Below are 24,821 nucleotides of genomic sequence, written 5' to 3' on the forward strand. Positions count from 1 at the left end.
ATAGTGGCATGATATATTCAAGAGCTGAAAGAAAAAACCTGCAACTGAGAACACTCTAGCCAGCAAGGTTGTCATTCAGAATTAAAGGAGAGATAAAGAGTTTCCCCCAAAAAAGTTAAAGGAGTTCATCATCACTAACCCAGAAAAACATGTTAAGAGGACTTCTTTAGGTGGAAAAGAAAAGGCCCTAATTAGAAGTAAGAAAATTATGAATAAGAAGTTTTAAAATATGGCAATGTATAATAAAACATGGGCTGGGGGAGTAAAAAAAGAAGTAGAAAAAAGTAAAACAAAAAGGAAAGTGTAATGAATGGTAAATTTCTTGAGAAAAGCAAAAAGTGAAGTTATACAAACTTATTTAGAGAATGACAAAGGAGAATAAACTTCAGGAAAAGCAAATCAAACAAATGATAGAGTACTTAGCAATGTAAAGGAAGAGGTTAGGAAAAGCAAGTAAGAAAAGAGTTGTGTTGGAAATTAAATAATTATAAGAATACCACTTGATTTTTTAACATAGGTAAGAATAATTATTAGCAGAATGTGTATGTATACAAAAGAGACGAAACAATTAGTTAAGTATGCACTGATCAAGAAAGAAATTATATACAAAGAAAATTAAACTATGTTGGAACAAAAAAACAAAAAGAAAGAAAATAGATTCTCAGTCTCCTACAGACCCCAGGGAAAACTTTTTGGTAATATGCATCCTGAAGGCAGTGGTTCTTTCTGTGAAGTTCTTATTGAATATGATCCAGCATGGTGATTTGTTTTTCAAGCAAGCTGATTACAAAGACAGGAGCCAATGTGTGCGTTTGACATTACAGGAGGGCTTTCATAGTGTTCCACTGGGTTAATGCACATCAACTCTGTGAAGTAGATATTACTATTGCCACTTTAAGGACAAGATGGGAGGACATGAGATGAGAAAATTGAGGATCATAGAATTGAAGCTGATAAGTGGAATTAGACTCAAATCCAGGTCTCCTGATTTTAAGTGTTAAATTCTTTCTGTTATACTACTATGCCATATTGCTTCTTTTTGAGATGATGATGATAATTCACAGAAATCAAGGCCAGATGACTGTGCCTATAACTCCAGTTAGAAAACACTGAAATTTGTAGGAACGCAAATTTAAATCTGTGTCCTTAATCTCTGTGCTGTGAAGAGTTAGGCTTTCATTTTTAATATCAGCTTAGGCAATTTATCAATAAATCAGGAAATCTCCTGATAGGAGTCAAATTCTCAAAATAGACCCCACATAATTCCAACATTTATATCCTAGACCGATTCCATTCACATCAAACATGACCGTATGAAACGGGAGCCACATTCAAGATGGCTTTTCATGGAGAGCCCCGCGAAAAGGTAGAAGGCTGCCTTCTTCCTGCCCTGGCTTTCTCCCTCCCTGAAGTGACACCCGCAAGTCAGAGCTGGATCCTCCTCAAACCCAGGTGTGTGGAGGGCAGGCTAGCTCCCTTCCTCCCTGGAAGCAGGGCTCTTCCCTGCATCGGATCACCCACCGCCCTGAGCCTCAGCTGAGGCAGGCCACAGCGGGCAGACGGGAGAGCAGAGCAGAGGCTTTTGTTAAGTCCTGAACATTATTTCAGTGCTGCTCTTTAGATTTAAGCTCCTGCGGTTCTTTCCATAATAGCTGCGAGAAATAAAAAACACTGCCCCACACCCCCTTCCTCCCTCCTTCCCACACACCATTCACACCTACCTCCTCCTCCTCACTGGGGCTTTCTGTCCACCAGTCCTCTGGGCCTGGAGCACCATGTGTGAACCATTGCCCATCCCTCTTCCCAGGGCTAGAGGACTGCTGTCAGGGCTCAGATGACATTTGGACAGTAGGACAGCCAGGCCCCACAGTGACCTTCCTGGACTTCCTGTGTGGTTTGGCGGGGTGACAGGTGTGCATGAGGGCAGTTTACAGCGAATCAGTCCCAATTTGTACTAGCTCACTGCACACCGTGTAGAATCTTAAGCTACCTGAGATGAAAGGTTGATGAAATGCCATCTTGGTTGCCTCTTCTCAGAAGTTAGAGACCTCATCTGTTTTCCCCTTCCTTATTCCTTATTTCTTATGCCTTTTCTTTATTCCTTACCTACAAATAGAAAAATTATTTCTGTCATAAAGAAGTTCTCTTATCTTCAAGGAGTGTGAAGGTGGGAGAACACCATTCTGCCTAAACTTTGAGGTCCCTTTCCTGACATTAAGTTTGTCTTTGGACCATTCATCCTCCTTTGACCCTGGAACTGGGAAGTAAATGATGCATAATGTGCACCTAGCTAATCCCAGAAGCAAATTGAGTTCTGCAGACACCTGATTGTAAGTACTTGCAACTCCTAATTCAGAGGAAGAAGCTGTGATTGTTGAGTAAGAAACGGCGATTTCAAAGTATCTCCTTCCAATCAGAGCTTCCCCCAATCAGAGCCTCTTTAGTCATTCCCTTATATCTAGTCACAAAACTCCCAAACGCAGCCATGGGCCAGCCCAACACCAAAGAGCCAAGTTACCTGCTGTTTGGGGCAGTTGCAACAATAGAGATTTCCAGCTCTAGGCCTGAATGACTCTGAGACTAAAACAGAAAAAAAGGAGAGGAAAAATTCTGACAGTTTTGATGAAACCCATTTCATTAAGAGATGGGCCTGGTTGAACAAAACCCTTCTGTGTACAGCCCGCGATCAGCTTTTCAATCTGTAATTGTATCAATGAGCTGCCAAATGACCCAACAGGCCTAGACAGGTGACACTGTGTTAAACCCCAAGACAAGGGAGAGACAAAGATGGCTTCTCTAGGAGCAGGTTAACTGTGTGCTTTTGTGAAACATGAAGGCCATTGGGAAATTACTCTATGCGGGTAAATTCAAGCACTGAAAGAGATATAGCTCTCTAGATAGTTTAGCATTTAGCAGCGCTCAGAGCCCAAATTAGACTTTTGGTTTGGCAATCCCTGAGGATATGTTTTGCCTTAGTGAATGCAAAAATTACAATTCTGAAACTACTCCCCGCCTCCCAGAATCGTAGTCCACAAGCCCTGGTGGCCCCTCCCAATGGCACATGGGAGACCACATCAGTCTCGTTTGGTTAAAATAGTAAAACAAATGAAAATTAGTTGACGGTTATGATGTAGGGTGATGCTTAAAATGGAATTTGAATCACTGTCTCCATTTCAGACCTGGAGTCGATAGGACTCAACCAAAGGCCCATAGCCCCTAGGGGTCAGAACTGGGATTTGAACCCAGTTAGATTCAACACCTGTGCTCTTAGTCAACAGGCCACATGGATGGTCACTGGTGTCTGTGGAGTGTTCCTGTGTGTGCCAGGGATGGACACATTATCTGTGTGTAGAGAGTAACTAATATGGATCTAACATTAGACTACATTTCCCTTTTTTTATCCTTAAAATATTTTCTTGCAACACAGTGGGACAAGATGGGAGATCCAGACAGGTCTCTAGAGCCCCGAATTTATGTGATGTCTTTCCACCTCTAATTTTTAATTTATGGTTTCCCTTGCCTGCAGTATTCTTCCTTCTGCCTTAGATATAGTTCCTACCACATTTTCAAGGTGTGTCATGACTTTTGCCATCTCCGTAGAACTTTTAAAAACTATCAGAAAATCCCATCTATCACTTCTTTGCATTCTGACAAAATTAATTATGTGTACCAACCATTTGTAATTCAATTAACACTAAAGACAATATAAGGGTTTTCTTATAGTTCCTCTATTGATATGTGTGTTTCATATAATTTGCAATCTCATGTGCTATTAAAATAGCAAAGACATCATATATAAGAATGATATCTGCTTGGGTCCATCACAGTTTTTAGCATAGGTAGTATTTTAGAGGTAGTATTGAGAGGTAAATGGGCTCAAATTCTGGTTCCACTGGGTGCCAACTGTGTGAATGTGGACATGTTTCCTCTGAGCCTCAGTGCTCTCATCTATAAAATGGGGATGATAACAGGTGAGGACACTTCATAGGTGAGGATTTAATGAGAGAAATGCATGAAAAACATTGAGCATCATCTCTGACCCAAAGCAAATGCTCAATAAGTATCACCTAGAATTATTCATTGATTACTGTTGTCACACATACAGATGTTTAATAAAAATGGGGCAGCGTACAGATTTATGGCAGTTTAGGGTGAGGACATTTGCAAATGTTAGTGTCTCTGCCTCTCCTGGGAGGGACTAAAGACTTCTCAATGACTCATGGTCTTTATCATCATTCTGGAGGGCAGTGGGATGATGGTAAGATGAAGCCCTCCTGCCTCCTGGACTATACTCTTCACAGTTGCCACAGCCATTCCAAGGCAGTTAATTGTACATGTCACTCTGCTGAGCACCACACAAAAAGACTAGTAGAGAAATAAAATTCTTGTCCACTGGGAGCTCACAATATCAAGGACATTTTGATGGACATGTGAATTATAACATAGTGGCAAGGGGGAAAAAAAAACTCTGTTAACATAAAACACCTTTAAAATGGAGAGATCCTAGAAATTATTCCAGTTCTCTAAATTTACAAATGAGAGGCCAAGGATCACAGAGGTAAAATGAGCTATCCACCGTCCTTTGGTTTGTGTGAGCAAACCTCAGCTCTCCTTCCACGCCATCACTGTGCTGCACACCTCCAGGGGACCACCGTTCCTCTTCACACACAATGCAGGGTGAACGCACCGCTTAAACTTGTGCAGGATGGCAGAACAGTTCCCATTTTGCCTGTATGCTCTTAAATATAAATGGACAAGAAGTACTTTTGTTCTATGTAGTTCAAGAATATATGCATTACCATTATTATAGGGGTCACAAAGAAATATAGTAATTAGCTGTGGAGATTTGGGAGAAATATTTCAAAAATGTGTATCAAGGCATCGTGATGGTATGTATTTGTCAAAATCAGCTAGGAAAGGTTCTTTGAGGGCCTAAGTGTTCCAGAAGTTTATTCACATCCCATACCTTCCTTCCCATAAGAACAAACCAAAAACTGACATTAACCTCCTGGTCCTTAGAGTTAGAAGTCCCTCTAGAAGTCATTATGCCCATTTGACTATTTCTGTCTGATTTTTCTTTTTACCCATCACCAAGGAGATGCATGTCTGCAACTCTCTGAGGACAATTTTATAACCACATACAAAATCCACACTCTGAAAGTCCTTCAGCATGTCTAACTTCAATCTGTTTTGCTGAAGTTTAAGCCACAAGCACTTATATTACTCTTTTTAACTGATGTAGATTGACTGAGGCATGGAGAACAAACTCATTTCTTGTTCTCTCTTGAAGAAGGTTCTCCTTATTCAGACTGCAGCTCTCCAAAGATCTCAGAAGCCTCATTCTTTTCCATGGTATTGTATACATATGGATAACTTTAGGAAATAAATTAAGTGAATGAAAAGAGTAATACAGGTATTCTGAAACAAGAGTGAGAGCAGAAAAAAATAGAAAGTTATTATTTTCAAAGCAACTAAGTAAGAAGTTGATTGGGAAAAGGTGAAAGATGAGAGAAAGAGAGAAAAAAAGAACTGTCACTGAATGATATTTTCATCGGAGAGGAAAATAGGTACCAACAAATGAAATCTGACTCATCTTTGCAAGTTTCACCAAGCATGAAAATGTCCCTTTAAAATTTCCCGTAAGTCGTTGCTGGCTCTGGGATTTTTCCAGTGCACAGGGAATCTGAGTTCAGGAGGCCAGGGAACGCCAGAAGGAAAGGGATTTTTTGATGCTTGGGGCTCTGAGACTGTCAGTTTAAAAAATGAAAGTAATATAGAAGGGGCAAAGTGGCATTTATCATCCCATCTCTCCAGGCTCCTGTCTCTTTAATCAGCTAGCCTGATTTGCCCAGTAAATGATTCCTGAGTGAGAGTGTGTGTGTGTGTGTGTGTGTGTGTGTGTGTGTGTGTGTGTGCCAGCGCCCGTGTGTTGTAGCTCTGTCAATCCTTGGATTAGAACCAATGATTGCAGCTTGTAGGAGGGCTGTCCGGGGCCAGATTGTACGATGTGTCTCAGTGCCAGAGTATGAGTAGAGATAATTACTGAGAAGTCACACTCTCTCACACCCTCGGCTTTCTTGTTGTGTCCTTCAGCAAAACAGTGGATTTAAATCTCCTTCCAACAGCTTGAGAGCAACGCAATCTGTCAGGAAAGAAAGAAAGAAAAAACCGAACCTGACAAAAAAGAAGAAAAAGAAGAAGAAAAAAAATCATGAAAACCATCCAGGCAAAAATGCACAATTCTATCTCTTGGGCAATCTTCACGGGGCTGGCTGCTCTGTTTCTCTTTCAAGGTAAGAGCTTGCTATTGATTTGCCTACAGTAGACCCAGGAATCGTACAGGGTGCTTTATATGATTCGCAGGCTTCCCGAGTCGGCTGTGCTGCACGGTTTGCAGGTGGAGGAGAGAGCGTTTAAACAGCATGGCTGGGACTTCATTCTCCCTACCAGGCTGTGAGAATATTGATTTGATTCTGGCTGCTACCGGAATGGGAGAATGTATATGCATAAGTACAATGTGTCTGGTGTTCCTGTTAGGTGCGTGGCTATGTACTGCTCTCCCTGGCTTTATGTACATTCTTGCACACATACACAGCAGAGCACACAAATAAGCAGGGGAAAATTACAGATTCAGAGGGCAGCGGGGTTGCTAATGTGTTGGTTATGTTACTGGGAAGAAATTACAAGAGGAAACTTTAAATATCGGCCAGTAAACTTGCAAAGCTTCTAAAAGGAGCAACTGAAAAATGCAGGCTAGGAAGAATCAGGTAACTGTGCATCCTGTAAGATTCTGGTCAGAGACCTAGCTTGAAGGGATGAATCAATTTGCGGCAGTGGTGGACAACTGTATTAGTTTTTAATGTGTTTGGGGGTGTGTTTGTGGTGGGGGCAGCAGGCTTGCGGGGAGGATAACCAGCTGATAAAAGGCAGTGGGAACACTCAGGGGGATCTGAAATTCGGGAAAGATTTTCCAAGTTGAAGGGAGAGAGGCAAGAAGAGTCGAATGCTAATTTTCTGTTTATTTATCGGCAGGAAGCCAAGGTACTGGGGAGGCAGTTGAGGGTGGGCTTGCTCTCTAGCACAGGGCACCCTTTGACGTTGGTTGTGCTGTGTTGGGGTGCATTTGGAATTTGCTTCCACCTTGAGTCCATTTGCTGCACCGTGCGGCCCCACGCTCTGTCCTAGCTCTGATGTTCTAGCAGCGATATCATCTGCTCACCTGCTTGCTCTCACCCACCCGTCCTCTGGAGGGTCTCACTTGCCTTTGGATATCAAGGGGGCTTAAACTCATAAGGATTGAGACAGGCAGAGAAACTTTCCCTGGGTGGTCCAGCAGAGCTCACAGACAGGATCCCATGCGGAAGCTCAGCCCTGTGCCTTGTATTCCCAGAGGAAAGTTCGGCCTCACAGGGCGAAAAAGGATGGGGAGTTCTACCCACCTCATTCTCCTCTACTGCAGTATGGAGGGCTCAGGGTCTTGTCTGTCCCTGCCGCTGTTCCTGCTGACCCCCCTCTGAGGGTAGGCGTTGGGGGCTGCCTCTGTCCCCTTGACATCGGCTGCAGTGTGGCTACCATATAGACCCACACGAGGTGAGCAGAGAGGACCAGGGTGGGAAGAATCAAATGTGTGTGTACCCTTGGCTGGGGCTCAAGGAGGAAGACAAGGGGTGCTTCCTTGTCCAATGACAAGGAAGTTCACAGCGGTGGATTTTGCAGGGATATCCTTGATGTCGTCTGCTGCGCTCAGCCTCAGAGGGGCACTGGCCTCAGTATCTCTCTCCTCTCCCATGGGAGCATTGGTGCGTGTAAGAGTAAAGGAGCCAAATTGGAGGCACCCTCGACCGACTCCTCTTACATAATATGGAGCAGCAATAATGCGTGTGCGCATGTATGTGTGTGTGCATGTGTGTGCACATGCAGAGGAGGGTTCGCACCCCTGCCTGCCTGTTCTTGGTGCTTCGGGGCTCACCTGAGAAGAGCAGAGCTCCAACACTGGCAGTGGGGAAACTGAGTTCAGGGACAGGCTTCTATGATGTTAACAACAAAGATGAAAACCAAGTAGACAGAGGGTAGAGTGAAGGGTCAAAGGAAGGGAAAGGGAAGGTCCCAAGTCTTCAATAATTTCCATCTGTCCTCTGGTCCGTGTCTCTTCTATCTATACATCAAACTAGAGACAATGGCTAAACTTCCACCAGCAACAGCCCTATTGGCAGCATGCCAGGAGCCCCAGGGCCGTACTGAATTTACATATAAATTAGCATATATGATTTTTTTTTTTTCCGTCAGAAATAAATGCAGGGAAGCATATTTGCTCATACTTTGAATCACCCCTAAATAGACGAGTAGAAAGTGGCAGTACAAAATTCTCCACGGTGAAATCTGATTTTGTTGTCTTGTTCCTATATTGGTGTGGGACTAGAGGTGACAGGTCTATTCCTCAACATTCTGCCAAATTTGACTTTCTTTAGGAGAATAATGGCCTTATTTGTGCTACCCACCTTGAGCCAGCCCTGAATAGGCTTCAGTGTGTCATAATAAAACAGGCTGCCCAATTTTAAGGAGGAATAACCCCCAAAGACCCCCACACCACATGCCAGTTGGACTGGCAAAGGTGATGTCTATTTCCTCTCTCAGGGGAAGGAGGCTGGAGTCTACCAGCTATCTCTTATCAAACTTACAGAATTACTGAGGCAGCCCGGGTCTTGCCTGCAATAATCCACCCCTATTGCATTGACCCAGTGGGGCTAGTTAGAATGCAGTACACATTCCAAGATAATTTTTTCTTCTCTGTTTTTGTTTTAAGCTGGCTCTTCCTAGAGCTGCTACTTCCTGGGTTTTTTGCCTTCTTAAAAAAGGTGTCCAGGGCTAGTGGCAGATTATGGACCCCTTTCTGACCCTCTCCTCCCCCCAACCCCACCAGCCACCATGATCCAGCTTAGAGGGGGAGGGAATTTTCAAGGGAATCAGCACTGATTAGTGACGGACAGGAGGGAGGGGCTAAGAGGGGGTGATTAGCGCCCTGGGGCTCTGACCCTAAGACACATCAGGGTTGATTAACTAGCAGCTCCTCTTTCCTGGGAACAGGAGCTGGGGAAGCTGGATTAGGCGGCTGTCCTTTTCAGCACACTGCCCACCTTCTGCCACTGAGAGGCTTTGAAAGGAATGGCTGGTAGTGCTGCAGCCTTTTACTTTCTAGAAACCCGACCATTTCTCCTTCGAAGAATTAATGCTCCCTTTAACACCTTCCAATGAGCTTGGCTAGATTCCTGTCTTACCTTTCAAATTTTCTCATCTCCTCACGTCCCACATCAACTTATATCTGCCCACTTGAGACACAAACAGGCAGAGCAGAAGGAAAAGGACCGTGGGGCTAAAGTTCATGCTCTCCTTCACTCGGCGCCGACGACATGGACACTGTTCTGCTGGGCAGACTGGCCAACTTCCTGCCATTCACAGGAAATGTTTGGGTGCCAGCAGCAGGCTGAGTTGGGTGATGCTTCAGGGATGTGAGGGAGGCAGATGAGGCCATAACCATGTTTACTGGCAGAGTGAAAAATCAGTGTGGGATGATGGGACCCTGAGCCTGATGTAAGCATTGAGGGCACTTGCAAGCATGATCCCCCCCACCCCGCCAAAAAAAGGCAGGGCAAAGAGACAGAGGAGCCTCATAAAGTAAACTCTGGCTGACATGCTTGCTGCTACCAACTTGGGGCAAGTTAGAGGCAAGCCGTGCACAGCGCAACAAATGCAGCTCACCTTCATCCTTCATATTCAGTGATGGTCTTCTGAGCATTTGATCAAGGGTGCCTGGAGAGTCCCAGCACTGACCAGCAGGCCTTGCTGCATAAAGACCGTTCTTGGGATTGCAGCTTTGGTGACCTGGTGCAAAGCCTCGTCCTGGTGCTGGTTCTTCCTTTGTGGCACTTTTAAAGCCGAATATAAGCCCAATAATGCCTTCTTATGAGCTGGATGCCTAGGCCCTGACTTCTGTTGTTTCTCAGTAAGCCTCTTCCATAATGGTGGTATTAGAGGTGCTCAACTGTGTCCTCGAAGAGATGGTCTCTCCTGCTTCCCTGCTCGGGTGCTCCGTTCTGGAATGTCTGGATTCTATTTTTGGTGTGCCTGCACTCTGATCGCCTAGAGTTATAGTAACCTGGGTTGGGATCGCCTACTGGTCACAAATGTCCCAGCAAACCTTTGGCCTTCGGCCACAGTTTATCCATTGGGATGTGGTGATCCCTCTTCATATCCTAAGAACGGATGACATTTCTAAATCAATATGAGCCACATGCTTCCGGCATGTACAGGAGACACATGCTGAAAAGATCCGCAGCATTTTTTCATGTCTGTCTACTCATGATGAACACACTTTGGGTGGGATCATCACGTCTGGGAGCTGGCTCTCTTCCAGGTTTTTTTGGTTTGGAGTTCATGCCTGCTCCCGCCTACCAACCAGAATGCCAAAGATGCAAACAAACTTTGCTTTATATCTGACCTCAGCAGAGGCCCTACAGACTCTTCAAACACTCTCATGAGCATGCCTTTCAGGTTTCAATCCAGTTCTGGTGGCCTGTGCAAGGTTCGGTGGGGAGCAGGTACATCTGAGCTCAAAGTTGCCTATGTTTTCTGCAGGGGAATATCTTTCCCTCTGTGAGCCTGTCTCCCCACCTGCCTGTCAGGCTGGGGAGCAACTCCCCTGGGTGTTGTAAGGACTCATTAATGCTTGTAACACTCCAAACATGTGGTGCTAAGTGGAACTCCATGCTGAGACTGGTTGTATTTATGCAGTTTACTTCCTTTCTGCTCTATTGGCTTGTTAAATGTTTACTTTATGTCTGTAGTCATTTGAAATTCAATAAAACAAATTAAACATAAAAGATGAAAACACACAAAAATAAAGTAATCGATGGTATACGGGTCAGATGGGGTCTGGTGGCATCATTGTAGACTTCCTCCCTTGGTGGTGGATGCTTCCATTCCATTCCACTCGCAAGTGCATTGGGGAAGGGCAGAGGGGCTTTGGAAGGAACATGAAGGAGGCCTGCCTCCCATCCATTTGTGAAAGGAGAGTTCTGCATGGAGGTGCAGTGCTGGCTGGAGGGGTGAGTAGGTGGCAGAAGGGAGAAGGATTGGGTAAGAAAGTCAGAGCTGGGAGTTTTAGAGGGTAAAAACAGCTCTAGTCTGGATTAGAAAAAAATGGAGAAAAAGAGGACTCAATCCTCCGCTTTGACTGCAATTTTGGTCAATAATCTCTAAGGGCTTTCTGTTTTATTTCCTGCATTTCTGTATTTATTTACGCAACCTTCTGGATGAAGCCTGCTCGTGTTATCACCTGCTTAAACTTAAAAGATCTGTGTGTTCCTCCACCTTCCCTCTCCTTCTGTCTCTCCCCCTCCCACCCTCCCTCCCTCTTTCTGCCCTCTCTCCCTCTTTCCTCTTTTTCTCCATTTCTCTTTTTCTTTCCTCCTTCCGTTCTTCCTTCTCCTCTATGGGAACAATAATTGATCAGTTGACAGATCTAGGTCATGCTGGCAGGGGTTGCTCTGCTTCATGCAGGCTTGCCCAGGAGAAGGAGGGAAAGTCTGTCTTCCCAGTTCACAAGGAGCCCAGATGATAGGGCCGCAGCAGGGGGAAGGGGAGACCAACGACCTGGTGGGCAAGTTCAGCCGTCCCCAGCAAGGGTAGCCGGGACCCCGTTGATTGATTACAGGGTCCTCAGCTCTTTGATATCCCTGCCACTCTAATTTTCCATATCCGATTTACCTTTGCCACTTGCCCACGTTTCACTCAGCTTCTATACCCTGCCAGTTCCAGTTTTCCTCCTTTTCCTTTCTACTTCCCCCTCCTGCCCTCTTCTCCCTTTCTCCTCCTTCCAAAACCATGAGAGATCACAGATACTCCCCCACTTAAGTCATATTAGAGAGATGGCCTTTTGTTTATTTCCAAGAAGAAAAACAGAAACCCTGCCAGAAGAACTCTGTAAGTCATTTTCAAACTGCAAAACAAACCAACAAAGATTCACATTTTCGGTGCTGAGAAGAGAATATTTCAAGAGAGACTGTCAAGCTAAGAAATCAAATATTGGAAAACACATTCTTTAGCGCTGTTACTAAGGACATCTTAGGTTACTAAATTTGATTTTTTTTTTCTTCTCTAAGAGTATTGCCTTCACCGTTATAAAAGGCTGTTCAAAGAACTGGGCTGGTTTTGGCTTCGGTGGCTCATTCAGATTAACTCTCTGGAGGTGCTGACTTTGCTTTATCTTGGTGGTGCCACCAAACTCGAACCCAACCCAGACTGTAGCTATGTATGTGTTTATTGGTTCGGTCACCCAGCAAAGGTTTATTGAGTGCCTATTATGTTCTGTGTATAGTTGTAGGTGGTGGGAATAAATATATCGGTGACTAAAACAAACTAAAGGATGTGACCAAAGACAGAGTAGAACTTCCAAGATTTGACTTGGTTTGCCATCCTTTTTAAGCATTCAGAAGCACCAACAGGAGTGCCAGAAGCAAGCGGAAAGAGTAAATGACACAATTTCCGGGTTCTCATGGAAATGATCGTGGACGGCAAGAAAGCAACTAACGCTTGATCCTTGTTTTACCTAGAGAGCACTGGGAGAGGGTGCAAGACTCCAGTTTTATGTTAATAACACATAAGAGGTGCTGCCTTTGCTTCTCCCTGCTGTCTCCTGCCAAGAAGGGGCTCATGCATGTTTGATGTGCCCTCAGTTAGTATGTGGATGATGAAAGCTAGTGTAAGTTAGTTGGCTTTGTGACAATTGTCTTTTGTCATTCAAGTTATTAGCTGATTCTTGGCACGATGCCACCCTGTCTCTTTCTTGGTAGAAAAGCTACCAAGCTTACCCACCTCCTTTTTGCCCTGCCTTCTGCACAGAACTAGAGGGCCACAGAAGGTAAGGGGAGCTGGGTGGGGAGACACTTATATAAGACCAGGAAAGGATTTGCCTCTGACAGCTAGTCTGGATGAGGCAAATATGTGCAGGGGACCTGTGCGAGGGATTCACTCCTCAGGGCAGATCTAAGATAATCTCCCTTCTGAGAACCCTTTTATTTGCTACCCACTCATCACACCTCACTTAGGGTTCCTGGAATAATAAAAATGCATCATGATTTATTTGTTCTCCTCTGGTCATATACCACAGTTGGGGCATATGCCTTCTTCTAATCCATCAACTTGTGTTTTCAGTCGTATATACAAGAGGGAACATAGCTTCTCTTAGGCTCACACTGTGTACTAGTTGTCTCTTGAATGCTCTAGGATGACTGCTTACCTGGATGCTTCTATCTGCATTCCCATAGTGGTGGTGATGATTGTTCTTAGCTTTTCTCATGTAGGAGAACAGATAACTGCTTTGTCACGGATCCCAACTCTTCCAGGTCAAGCAGCCTACAGCAATTCAACATCTCCTGACCCCATCTCAGAGCCTGAAAGGTCCTCAGGGGTAGGTGCAATGTGTGTTTATTTGCAATATTTTCATTCCCTAAATCAGTGGTTCTCAAACTTTGTGTACCAAATTGCCTGAGAAGCTTTATAAAAATACCAATGCCTGAACCTTATCCCAGACCAAAAAAATCAGAATTTCATCGCCAATCTTATTCAGGCTCTGTAAGAGGTTCTAATATGTGGTCAGGCTTAAGAATTTTACCTCTAAAGTCATCTGAAATGTTCTATGATCTTGGATAAGGCACCTCCTCTATATGAACCTCAGTTTCCACATCTCTAAAATAAAGAAGTCTGACTAAAATAATTTTCAAGTTTCATTTAAAGTTAAACATTTTGTAATTCTGCAAATAGTCTTTTTGAGTATAGCACTTGAAAGATAGTGATGCTAGAAGGAAGTATTCAGAAGCAGTTTCTGCTTGCAGGAGGCTAAGAATATAGACATGGTTACAGACAGATGACCAAAGTCAGAATGTATGAATGGTGTGTGCGCATGTAAATGCTACATGTTGTATGATATCTACTACATCACATACCCATTTATGCCTGTATTTCTTTATAAGGAATCCTTAGAATGGGGGAAAAGGAGTCACACCATTTTGGGTATAGGGAATTGGAAATGATAAGGATTCTTAACTGATCCAGCTTATAAGAGAAATTCAGGAGCCACTTGAATGTGGGTCAAGAAAGAATGTGTTAGAGCTGGATTTAGAGAGTGCTAAGCGATGGCGAGCCTTGGAAGAAGCTCCATTCCTTAGTGTGAAGATTCGCATGTTTCTCTTCTGCTCAGGCTCCGCTTCTTGTCCCCAAGAGTCAGCCAACAGTGTTGCTTCCCTTGCTCTCCTTCTCATGGGCAGCAAAGGCTCAGTGCTGAGAACCTCAATGGCAATTTTGCAGCTAGTGCGTTGGGCAGAAGTGACGCTGCTGGCCCTCCCCAAGCCAGGTCAGTTCCTGCAGCGCATGCAGGGGCGAAAACTTGGTCTGTTTTGATGGGATACACCGGAGAGGAGGCACATGGCACACAGAGCTACCATGCAAATTTGTGCCCAGGGCAGTCTCTGGTTAACTCAGGAAGTACTCACACTGAGGGCTCCCCAGAGTGCTCACACTGCTGTGTCAGCCAGCCCCAGAGTCACAACCAGCTCAAGCCCAGAGGAACTTTCCAGATGACTTATTTTAGTCCCTTTCCTTGAGCTCTGATACCTCAACAGCACAGCTACAGTAGTCCCCCAGCTTCTATCTCCAAAAAGGGGGAATATGCATCTCTCCAGATAGTCTATCGTACCCTGACCATTGGATTTCAGGAAGACAGGAAGAGGAGGAAGACAAAGGAGAAGGGGAATTTGTTTTCTTATAGATTCTGACCATTTGCTCTAGGTCTTCTTCTCCCATTGTGCTCCGAGGAGCCCAAAATATTAGAGAATATGACCCCTCCTGGTTCCAAATCCAAAGGGGATGAAGTCTCAGCTCTTTAGAAAGGTGTTGGAAACCCTACGGGTCTGGCCTGGGTTTGCCAGCTTCTCCTAATCCTTTGCACTACTGTTCCATGGACTGCTTGAGGTCTCATCCTCACAGCATGTGTACACATTGCTCCCTCTGCTGAGTGCAGTTCTCGCCTACCTCAAAAACACTTGTTATAATTCAAGAAGAAATTCCAGGCTCAGCGTCCCTCTGAAGCCTCTCATTTCATCCTTTATGCCTCCATTTCTCTTGTACTTACCTCTGTTCTTAACATCCATCACACACAGTGTAGTCATGTGCTCACATGTCTATCTTCCCTTACTGGACTCTGAGCTCCTAAAGGTCAAGGACTGCCTTATGTATCTTTACATTCCTAAGGCACCTCACACAACCCCTGGCATAAATTCAATACTCAGCATTTATGGCTGAAAAGAAAGGACAGAGAGAGGGAGAGACAGAAGGAAAATGGTATGACATCCCCTTGGGGATTTTTAGGAGCCATATGACCCTGTCAACTTATGGTGAACTGTTGTCAATTCAACCCTTCCTTATCCTATGCTTCTGGTGTTTTACTATGTGCACAACAACCTGGTCTCAGAACTTATCCTTTCTGAAGTTATCTTAGATACTTTCTTTCTGACAAGATCTTTTTGGGACTCTGAATCTGTGATCCCATATTTTAGCAATCTCTCCTGGTGATAATCAGTCATAAAACATATGTTGTAGGCACACAGGTAGTGGTGGATAAGCTCAATATTTATGACTAAACTTACCCAAGAGCAGAAAATATTGACTCTAGTGGTCAATAGGTCAGATGAGTGGAGGATGGGGTGGCTATCTGAACCCACATTGGCATCAGGAGGAGTGAGACAGACAGGGGAAGTTTGGATTTAAGAAAAGAGGGAAGTGACTGGATGGATTATATTTAGTTGGAGAAGATGAAGTGGTCAGGTGTTTCTTATCTTCAGATCTACTTCTTCTTCAGATCTACTTTTTCTTTCTTTCACAAAGTTGTCCACCAGGGCATTTGACTCTCCTCCTAAACACTCAAGAAGAAACTTGGCTCAGACATGGAAAAGGTTAATTAACAGCTTTTTTCTCAATGCAACTGGTGATGCATAGACATCTGCAGTTGGATAAACCATTTTGCTAATTTTGAAAACAAATAAGAATTAATTAATTGTTCTACATTTCTCCTTCCTTTCCCCGTAACACTTCTTAATAGAAGGATCTAAATGCCTTGTCACCATTTTTTTTTTCATTACTTTCTTGCACTGCTGAAGCCTTGTCAAGGCCAAAATAATTTAATCATCAAATACAAAAGCTTTTTCACAGACTCCTAGAGTTGTGAGATATCATGGAATTTTCTGTCTTCCCCTTAAGGCAACAATCCCATCTGAATGATGTTCAAAAATTTCTGCCCAACAATTCCAGAGACTCCCAGTGAGCAGACACTAACCACCTGCGTTGTGGTCCCCAGTTCTGGCTTCCTATCAAAATCACCTGTGGAGATTGTTATAAACAGAGGCCCAGGCATGACTCACAAAAATTCTCATTGAATACGTCAGTATAGGGCAGAGTCCCTTCTACATTGAAATAACTACAGATGATTCTATTGTGCAGATACAATGAAGAATAAATGATATTAGCATCCCTTTCCATAGTTGATAAACTTCTGTGAGAAAACACTATTCTGGTAAGCACTTTTGATATCACCTCAAAATCAATTATTATCTTTTCTCTGTATAAGCAGTGCTCTAAATTTGTCCAGGGCAGCAATGTGCCCCTTTAAAATATTCACCACCAAAATTCCCTTATAGCTGAGTATGGTCAGGTAATGCACTTCAGGTTAATGGAATGTAAGCATAAGTTTACTTGGAGTTTTGAAGATTATACTCAGGAAGCCTGCACTTTTTAAACCTTATCATTGCTGATTCCTCTTGACTAAGAGAATGGCATACTACCTGGAGATCCAGGAAACAGCTTGGAAACAGGAGGACAAACAATACATATCAATGGCAAAGGGGCACGTGGGTGGTTCAGTTGGTTAAGCATCCAACTCTTGATCTCAGCTCAGGTCTTGATCTCAGGGTTGTGAGTTCAAGCCCTGCACTGGCCTACACACTGGGTAAGGAAGTGACTTAAAAAAAAAAAAAAAAAGAATGGCAAGGAAGGAAGCTTTTAGGTTGAACCAAATGGACTCCGCTGTTTTGGTAAATCAAAAATAGTTGAGTATAGGAAATTTCAAATGGCTCAATCTAATTAAAGGACCTTGGGTTCAAGATGACATAGCAGTTGTACCAGCACTAGAATACATGTTCCCATACTCACTATCACTTATGAGAAAGAAAAATCTTATTTAATTAGGTTTCTATTACTCACAGATGAATATAATCCTAATGAATCTATGTTGAACAAAAATTTGCCTCCTTCTAACTTCTGCCAATTAGAGCTGCTCAAAAATATAAGGAATATATGAAATATTATGTGATCCTGTTTCTAAAAGATGGCTATCATGAACCCTACTTACCTTGATATTCTTAGTTCCTTCTTATGATTATCATATGGCATAACTTTTAGACCATTAATCATCCTGATCCTTATCTTCTGAACACGCTCCAGTTTGAGCCACTAAAATACATTACCAGACAAATTCTCCCAGATGTAGTTTGATTGCTAAAGTTGGGCATGGACCATTACCTACCGCATTTTGGATTTTATAATGACATAGGTTCACTTTTTTATTGTATTCTTTTCTGGGTTTTGTTGTTGTTGTTTGTTTGTTTGTTTGTTTTCAGAGATACCACACTATTGGCTCATATTGATGTTGTAGTCATTCCTCTGACAAAAATGCTATTATGTAAGACCTCTCCTATTATGGCTTTTGGTTAATTTTCTTTAAATATTTCTTCCAAGTATTTGAAATTTTACTGCACCTTGGGTGCTTTATTTAAATCCACTGAGATTATTTTTGGATTCTGATGAGTTGTCACCAACAGCTTTATGTCATCTTCAAATGATATAGACATGTAATCTCCACATTAATCATTATGATTAAAAAGAAAAAAAAAGCAACATAATAGACCCAAGGCATGGCCAAGTTCTTACTTACATTTGTATTTCACCCACTCCAGAATGATTTATTCATACCTTACTGTATGCAAGCCATAAACAACAACAAAACAGAGTTCTTATACTCAACAAAGTAGACAATTCAATACAACATGGTAAGTGCTGAGATAAAAGCAAGTGTTGTTTGCTATGGCAGCAATTGGGGGTTTTTAAGGTCAGAAAATTCTTCTAGAAGGAAGAGATGTGAAATCCCAGACACAAAGATGACGATATTTAACCAGGTAAGAGGAGAGATAAATGTTACAAGTGTAGCAGACTGCATATGCCAACGCCTGGAGTCAGGAGAGCATGGTAGGGATTCAGGAATCCAATATCCAATCTGGCTACATGGAGTGTGTATGTGTGGTTTTGGTGCTCAAAGGGATGGGGGAGAAAGGATGTAGGTAGAAAGACAAGATGTGTAGGTAGAGATGTAGGCAGAGGTCAGAGCTTGAATGGCTTTATGTTTCCTATTAAAGACTTTATATTGAGAGAAGAAAGTGTGTTCAAGGGTTGCACGTCCAATAGTAACATGATCAGATTTGCCGTTTTACTTGTTGAGTAACATTTGGTTTACTTAAAAATGTTAAAATATTGTTCTAATGACAGTGTGGAAAACGAATTAAATTGGGGGCAAAACTAGAGGCAAAGGAGCCTTCTAGAGGATGTTGCAGCCAATCAGGCATAAGTGAACGAGAGGATGAGTGCTGCAGAGATGGGGAGATTTGGGAATATTCAACTGTTATGGAGGTAGAAAGGTTATGACTTGGAGATGGAGAGGAAAGAGGATGATAAGTAATAAAGGGAAGTGAAAGAAAACTTTTTGTTTTGGGGTAAATGATGCTCAGGTGGGTTTTAGGGAGATGGTGATGAATGCAGTTTGAGTCATGATGGGTTTGAAGATGCCTCATAGGCATTTTCGAGGTGCTATCCAATATGAAGTTAGCTACACTGATCTGGAACTCAGGAGAGACCTCTGAGCTTCAACAAAGATGGTCTTCTATCCCCTTGGGAGAACAGTTTTGTGGGGTAGGGACCTAGTGTGGGGGGACAAAAGTAAGGTAAGAATATAGAAAATGTGGGCAATTATTTCAAAAAGGTTTTTTTTTTTTTTGCTTGTTGTTATTGCTGTTGTTAAGAAAACAAGAGGGAGGAAATGGGGAAACAAAGAGGAATTGCAGTTGGAGAGGATGTTGTTGCTTTTCTAAGATGGGAAAGACCTCTTTGAATGCTGAAGGGCAGGTGCTCCTAAAAGGGAAGGAGGAAAGGAAGACCCAGGAGATGACTGACCAAGCGTGGTCCCCTAGGGAATAGGAGAGGGTGTGAGGCGTGGCGAATCTTGGGCACTGGTAAAAGAATGAATCTTGAAGACAAGGAAAAAGACCAATTGCATTACTATATAAAGTAAGGGGGGCACCTGGGTGGCTCAGTCGTTAAGAGTCTGAGGATCAAGCCCCTCATCAGGGTCCCTGCTCAGCAGGAAGCCTGCTTCTCCCTCTCCAACTCCCCCTGCTGTGTTCCCTTTCTCGTTGTGCCTCTCTCTGTCAAATAAATAAATAAAATCTTTAAAAAATAAAATAAAAAATAAAGTAAGGAAGGAGAAGCTTATTTCAGAATTCCTATTAGGATTGGATTCAACTGTAAATGACAGAAACTACACAATAGTGGCTTAAATATGATAGAAGTTTTTCTGTGTAACCACAGAAACATTCCACTTTGTTCCTGGCTGCAGTAATGTTTTCTTCTCATGGAAGAAGAGGAGTATGAATGTTAGGAGGCAATTAGCATGTTGTATGACAGGAGGGAATGTTAGCTCTCCCCCAGACAAAGGTGGAAGAAGCCCTTGGGCCATACAACAGACATGTGGCTAAGGTATCACCACATACTTTGTGGCATCTAACCATGGGTTTTCAACATTTCTAGTCATTAGGGAAATGCAAATGAAAATCACAATGAGATACGACTTTATACCTATTAGGATGGCTATTGTTAAAAACTTAAAAAGGAAAATAACAAATGTTGGCGAAGATATGGAGAAGTTGAATTGGAACCCTCCTGTGCATTGCTGGTGGGCAAGTAAAGTGGTGCAACCATTGTGAGAAAGAGTTTGGTGGTTCCCCCCAAAATTATGAATGGAATTATCATACGATCCAGTAATTCCACTTCTAGGTATATACCAAAAGACCCAAAAATTTGAAAGTAGGGACTCAGATATTTGTACAGCCATGTTCACAGCAGCCTTATTCACAATAGGCAAAAGGTGGGCACAACCCAAGTGTCCATCAATGGATGAATGGATAAAGGAAATATGGTGCATACATACAATCAAGTATTATCCAGCCTTAAAGAAATTAATGAATGAAATTCTGACACGTGCTATAACACAGATGAACCTTGAAAACATGATGTTCAGTGAAAGAAGTCAGACATGAAAGGACAAATATTGTATGATTACACTTATATGAGGTACCTAGAATAGGCAAATTCATAGAGACAGAAAATAGAAGTTTCCAGCAGCTGAGGAGAGGAAGAAGTGGGGAGTTATTATTTAATGGGTAAAGTTATAATGAAAAAGTTCTGGAGATGGATGCTGATGCTGGTTGCACAACAATGTGGATGTACTTAATGCCAGTGAATTGCACATTTAAAATTGTTAAAATGGTAAATTTTGTGTTGTATAGAACTTGCTCTGATAAAGAAAAATGGAAAAAGAGAGAATCAGCTGTCCTTGCACAGTTTGGATTCAGGTAAACCTTTCACCTTGGCTGCGGGAAGTTGAAGGAGTTTGCATTCAATGGCTTTGATTTTCTCTGAGTGTAATTTGGGGAAGATGTGTGTTTGCACACATGTGTGTACATGTTCACACATGTGTCCATAAACCTGTAGGCTGTGTTTTCCAGAAGGCAGAAAAGGACTAAAACATTGACTTGTGTAATGGGCAAAAGGGCTGACTCGGGATTCCACAAAATCTCCCTCCTTTCCTCATGACATTTTCTTCTCTCTGGATGTTAAGATACAATCTGATCCATTCCTACTTGATTTTTCCATCTCTTTTTATGGTTCTGGTCCTACCATTTAGGAGATGGTAGCAGACTATCTCCCAAACATGTGCTCACCTCCCAACTCCTTTCTTGAGTTAACTGTCGTAGGAATTACACCAGACACAGTTTTATATTTACGGTTTGCGGAGCATATCCACATGGGCCATATTTCTTGATCCTCACATCAGTCAGAATATTCTTTCTCATCCCAGCCCTGTCATTAACTCTGACTTTTGGAATTGAGGTTTTGTGTGTGTGTGTGTGTGTGTGTGTGTGTGTGTGTGTTTTCCCCAGTGCCTTTGTTTTCCCCATCTGTAAAATAGGATATTTAAACTTCCTTGGAATGTAGCTTCCATGTTTCACTGAATTATGCTTGTGAAACCTGAGGACGGCACTTCACCCTCCACCCCCCTCCACCCATCTTGCTCCTATAATCACTCCCCAGCTCAGTTCAGGTCTGCCTCTGAGTGACTTTTTGTATCTCTCTGTCCCTCCTTTCCTACATGTGGGCCCTATCTCAGTTCAAGCTCCAGCCATGTCTTGCTAAACTAATACAGCCTCTAAATAGATCCCCTGCTACCAGTTTTCTCCTCAGATGAGTCCGTCTTCTCTCTTGCTAATAATTATCTTGCTAAAAACCCAAATTTTGTCACCTTAGTCCTTTCTTAAAATATCTGTTAGTGCCACATGGCTGGCTTTCAAGACAAAAGCCCAAGTTCCTTAACTTCGCACAGAAGTCCCTTCCCTATCTTGCCCCAGCCCCTTTCTTGCTCTGCCTCCCGGCACCCTTCTGCTTCTGCCCTTTTGCCCCACTGACCCCAGCCCAGGCACTGACCCTGGACACTAACACCCTGCCACAGCACAGTGCCTTCGCACACACTGATCTCTGTCAGGGATGTCCTTCCTGCAGGATTAGCCCAATGCAATACTGTCCTAACTTGCTTTAATGTTGAAGATGGAATGATGGAATAAATAAGGCCAGGAAAAGAATTTAAAAGGCTGAAAAGGAGAACAAAGATTTTTGAGATCTACTCTATTCCATCATTTCTATACTGAGCCTTCAAGCAGACCCCTCACAGCAGTTTCCTTGTCCCTCGTCTGCCCATGGGGAGGAGGTAGGGGTTTATTTTTACACAATGTCCTTAGAGTTGTGGCTGTTCAAGTGTGGTCTTTGAATCAGAAAGTCTGGGGCTTTCTGAAACATAGCTACGTGCATTTTAATAAGCTCTTCAGGTGACTGATGCTAAATTTGGAGAACCACTGACTTAGAGAAATGGTGAACACAGATGGAGGGAGCTCTGACTGGAAGGGCCACTCCTAGTCTGGGCTCTGGGTGTGTGTGTGTGTTGGGGGGATATAGTTCTGCCCTCATGGGAGGGGTGTCAGTTTCTCTTGAATATACCCACCTCAGGGAAAAATAAAACAAAACAAAACAAAATACCAGGACAAAGCAAGCTTGGTGGTATGTAAGCTATGAAAATACCTAAACTAAGAAATTGAATATTCCCTTTTGCTAGGATTGCCAGATTTAGCAAACAAAAATCCAAGATGCCCAATAAATTTGAATTCCAGATAAGCAACAAGTAATTTTTTATTATGCACAGCATACATTTATACTAAAAAAAAAATTTGCTATTGGTCTGAATTTCAAATTTAACTGGGCATCTTGTTTCTGTTCTGTTTTTATCTGTTTTTATCTGTTTTTTATCTTTCCCTTTTGTCCCTTAAGGGCTAGGTGTGCAAACGAAAGAGCCTGGTCGGAATTAGGTATTTAAAAGGTAAAAGTTATAGTAATCTCTTTCTTTACTCTTTAATGAAGAGGAAAATGATTTGTCTGGGAAGAAAAAGAATGGCTGTTCTTTCTGGCTCATTGGGTTATTTGTAAAATCTACATTTGAAAAAAGGGAGGTGGTGGGGCGGGGCGGGGGGGGGGCGCGGAGAAGAGAGAAAGAAACAAGATGGTGGTTGAAAGTGGCCCGAATGCCAGGAATTTCCTCCCTCTTGAAGTAAGGGAGCACCCATATAAGGGCCAGGCCCTGAATCCACATCCCCCACAGCCAAAATATGGAGCAAGCTTCAGGGAGATGGAGCTCCCTCCCTCAGGACTCTGTCTCCTGGGCAGGTTTTCCACACCACCTCCTTACCTGTCCCAGGTGACAGGACACCACCTCAGAGGTGGGACTGTGGTGCTGTGACTGGGAAATGAGTGACAGACTCCCTAACAAGATGCAGCTGAGGGAGCGGCTTGCTGACAGAACAATTTGCTGGTGCCCAGAATATCTGCCCAGCCCCGGCAAAGCGGCAGCCTAGGCGTCAGGAGAAATTTCAGGATTTATCATTCGCCTTGGTGTCAGGTTTTCTGAGAGCCCGCATAGTTCCCATGGTGCTTTTGCAGACCTACAGCCTTGACATGCTATCCACCGAGGCTCCAGAGCCCCCAGGAATCACATATAAAACTATTCCATTTTTTCCCCCTCCTGATCCACTTGTGTTTATGTAAATTACTGGAAAAGCAGTTTTTGGCCTATTTCTGAAGCTTAAGGGCTTTGTGAGAAGCCTATTATTGAAAAATCAGAAACTGAAAAGCAACTTCTTAGACAATGAATTAGCAGCTCAATGACTGTGTGTAATGCCAAGTGTACTGTAACTGGCTGCATTACAAATCGGAACTCCCCTGGGATTCAGTAATCAAACACGTGGCAACAGGTTGTCTGTTTCAACAGAGAGTGAGTAATCAAAGGAGATTTGCAGTTAATCCAAATATAACAGAGAAGTATCCAAGAGAAGGACCAGGAAAAGGAGAAATTAGAAGGGTGTGGGTAGACTGGAGCTTCTTGACCTGGAGTTCCATGTGCAACTGAGGTAACATCAGGGGGACAAAGTGGATCCATCTGAGCACTTGAGGCACCAGCCATGTAAAGGGGAAACTGAGGCTTGGCTACATACTGCAGCAAGCCAGAAAATTAACGTCAGCCCTTGCCTCTCCTGCTTGGCCAGTGATGTAAAATTGCGGAATGAATTAACTAGCACTAAGAGATTTGCCTCAAACTTCTGAGTCCAATACTGGTTTGAGGGTGTGTGGATGAGTCAGGGGTGGGGAAGGACTTGTGGCTTTATCTGGGGGTGCTGGTTAGACAGTGGGGCTACATTGTTTCAGGAGACAGTTGAGTTTGTATGCTTACCTCTGTGTTCCCAAAGTGTGGTCCCAGACCAGCATCAGCAGCATTACCTGAGAACTTATCAGGAATGCAGAGTCTCAGGCCCTGCCACCGGCCTATAGACTTTCAGAACCCCTGAAATGAGGCCTATCAGTCTGTGTATTGAAAAGCCCTCCAGGGGATTCTGATGTTTGACAACCACTGGCTAATCTGATCACCTGGATGTTGTAGATGCCAGGGGATGCTCAGGGTTCTTACGTGGGCTCGTGCGTGAGTGCACCCATGGCAGATTCCAGATCCTGGAGCAATTCTGTGTTGACCTGTCCTGTCCTGACCCCCTCACAGGGCTACGGGGCTACAGGGAAAGAAATTTAACATTTATTAAACATGTACTAGTACTCAGTGCCAGGCACTGGTAAATGTTTTATGTGTGATATTTTATTTAATCCTTTCTACAACCTTGTGAGCTAGGTGTTATAGATATGATTTTAGTGCTGAGAAAATCTTGGCTTAGAAAGATCAACTTACCCAGGTCTGGAGGTTTCCTGAGCCCATGCTCTTTGCCCTGTCCCACCCAGCATCTCTG

The 24,821-nt window shown here is 43.3% G+C and overlaps 1 protein-coding gene and 1 non-coding gene across 3 annotated transcripts in view; both read left to right on the forward strand.

Moving 5' to 3' along the window:
• The first annotated feature begins 5,725 nt into the window (after positions 1–5,725).
• Positions 5,726–24,821, forward strand: part of NTM (neurotrimin) — a 948,438-nt gene continuing 929,342 nt past the window's right edge. For both annotated transcript variants that reach the window (XM_027580143.2, XM_027580137.2), the window contains exon 1: positions 5,726–6,293. Coding sequence is in view for 1 of the 2 variants with exons in the window: in XM_027580137.2 (XP_027435938.1) it covers positions 6,212–6,293 (82 nt within the window). In the remaining variant the exon portion in view is untranslated. The remainder of the gene's footprint in view (positions 6,294–24,821) is intronic.
• LOC113915632 lies at positions 19,823–19,948 on the forward strand. The gene has a single exon (XR_003517776.1). It is a non-coding gene; the product is annotated as a U6atac minor spliceosomal RNA (small nuclear RNA).

This window comes from Zalophus californianus, chromosome 11 (genome assembly GCF_009762305.2).
Source record: "Zalophus californianus isolate mZalCal1 chromosome 11, mZalCal1.pri.v2, whole genome shotgun sequence".
Classification (NCBI taxonomy): domain Eukaryota; kingdom Metazoa; phylum Chordata; class Mammalia; order Carnivora; family Otariidae; genus Zalophus; species Zalophus californianus.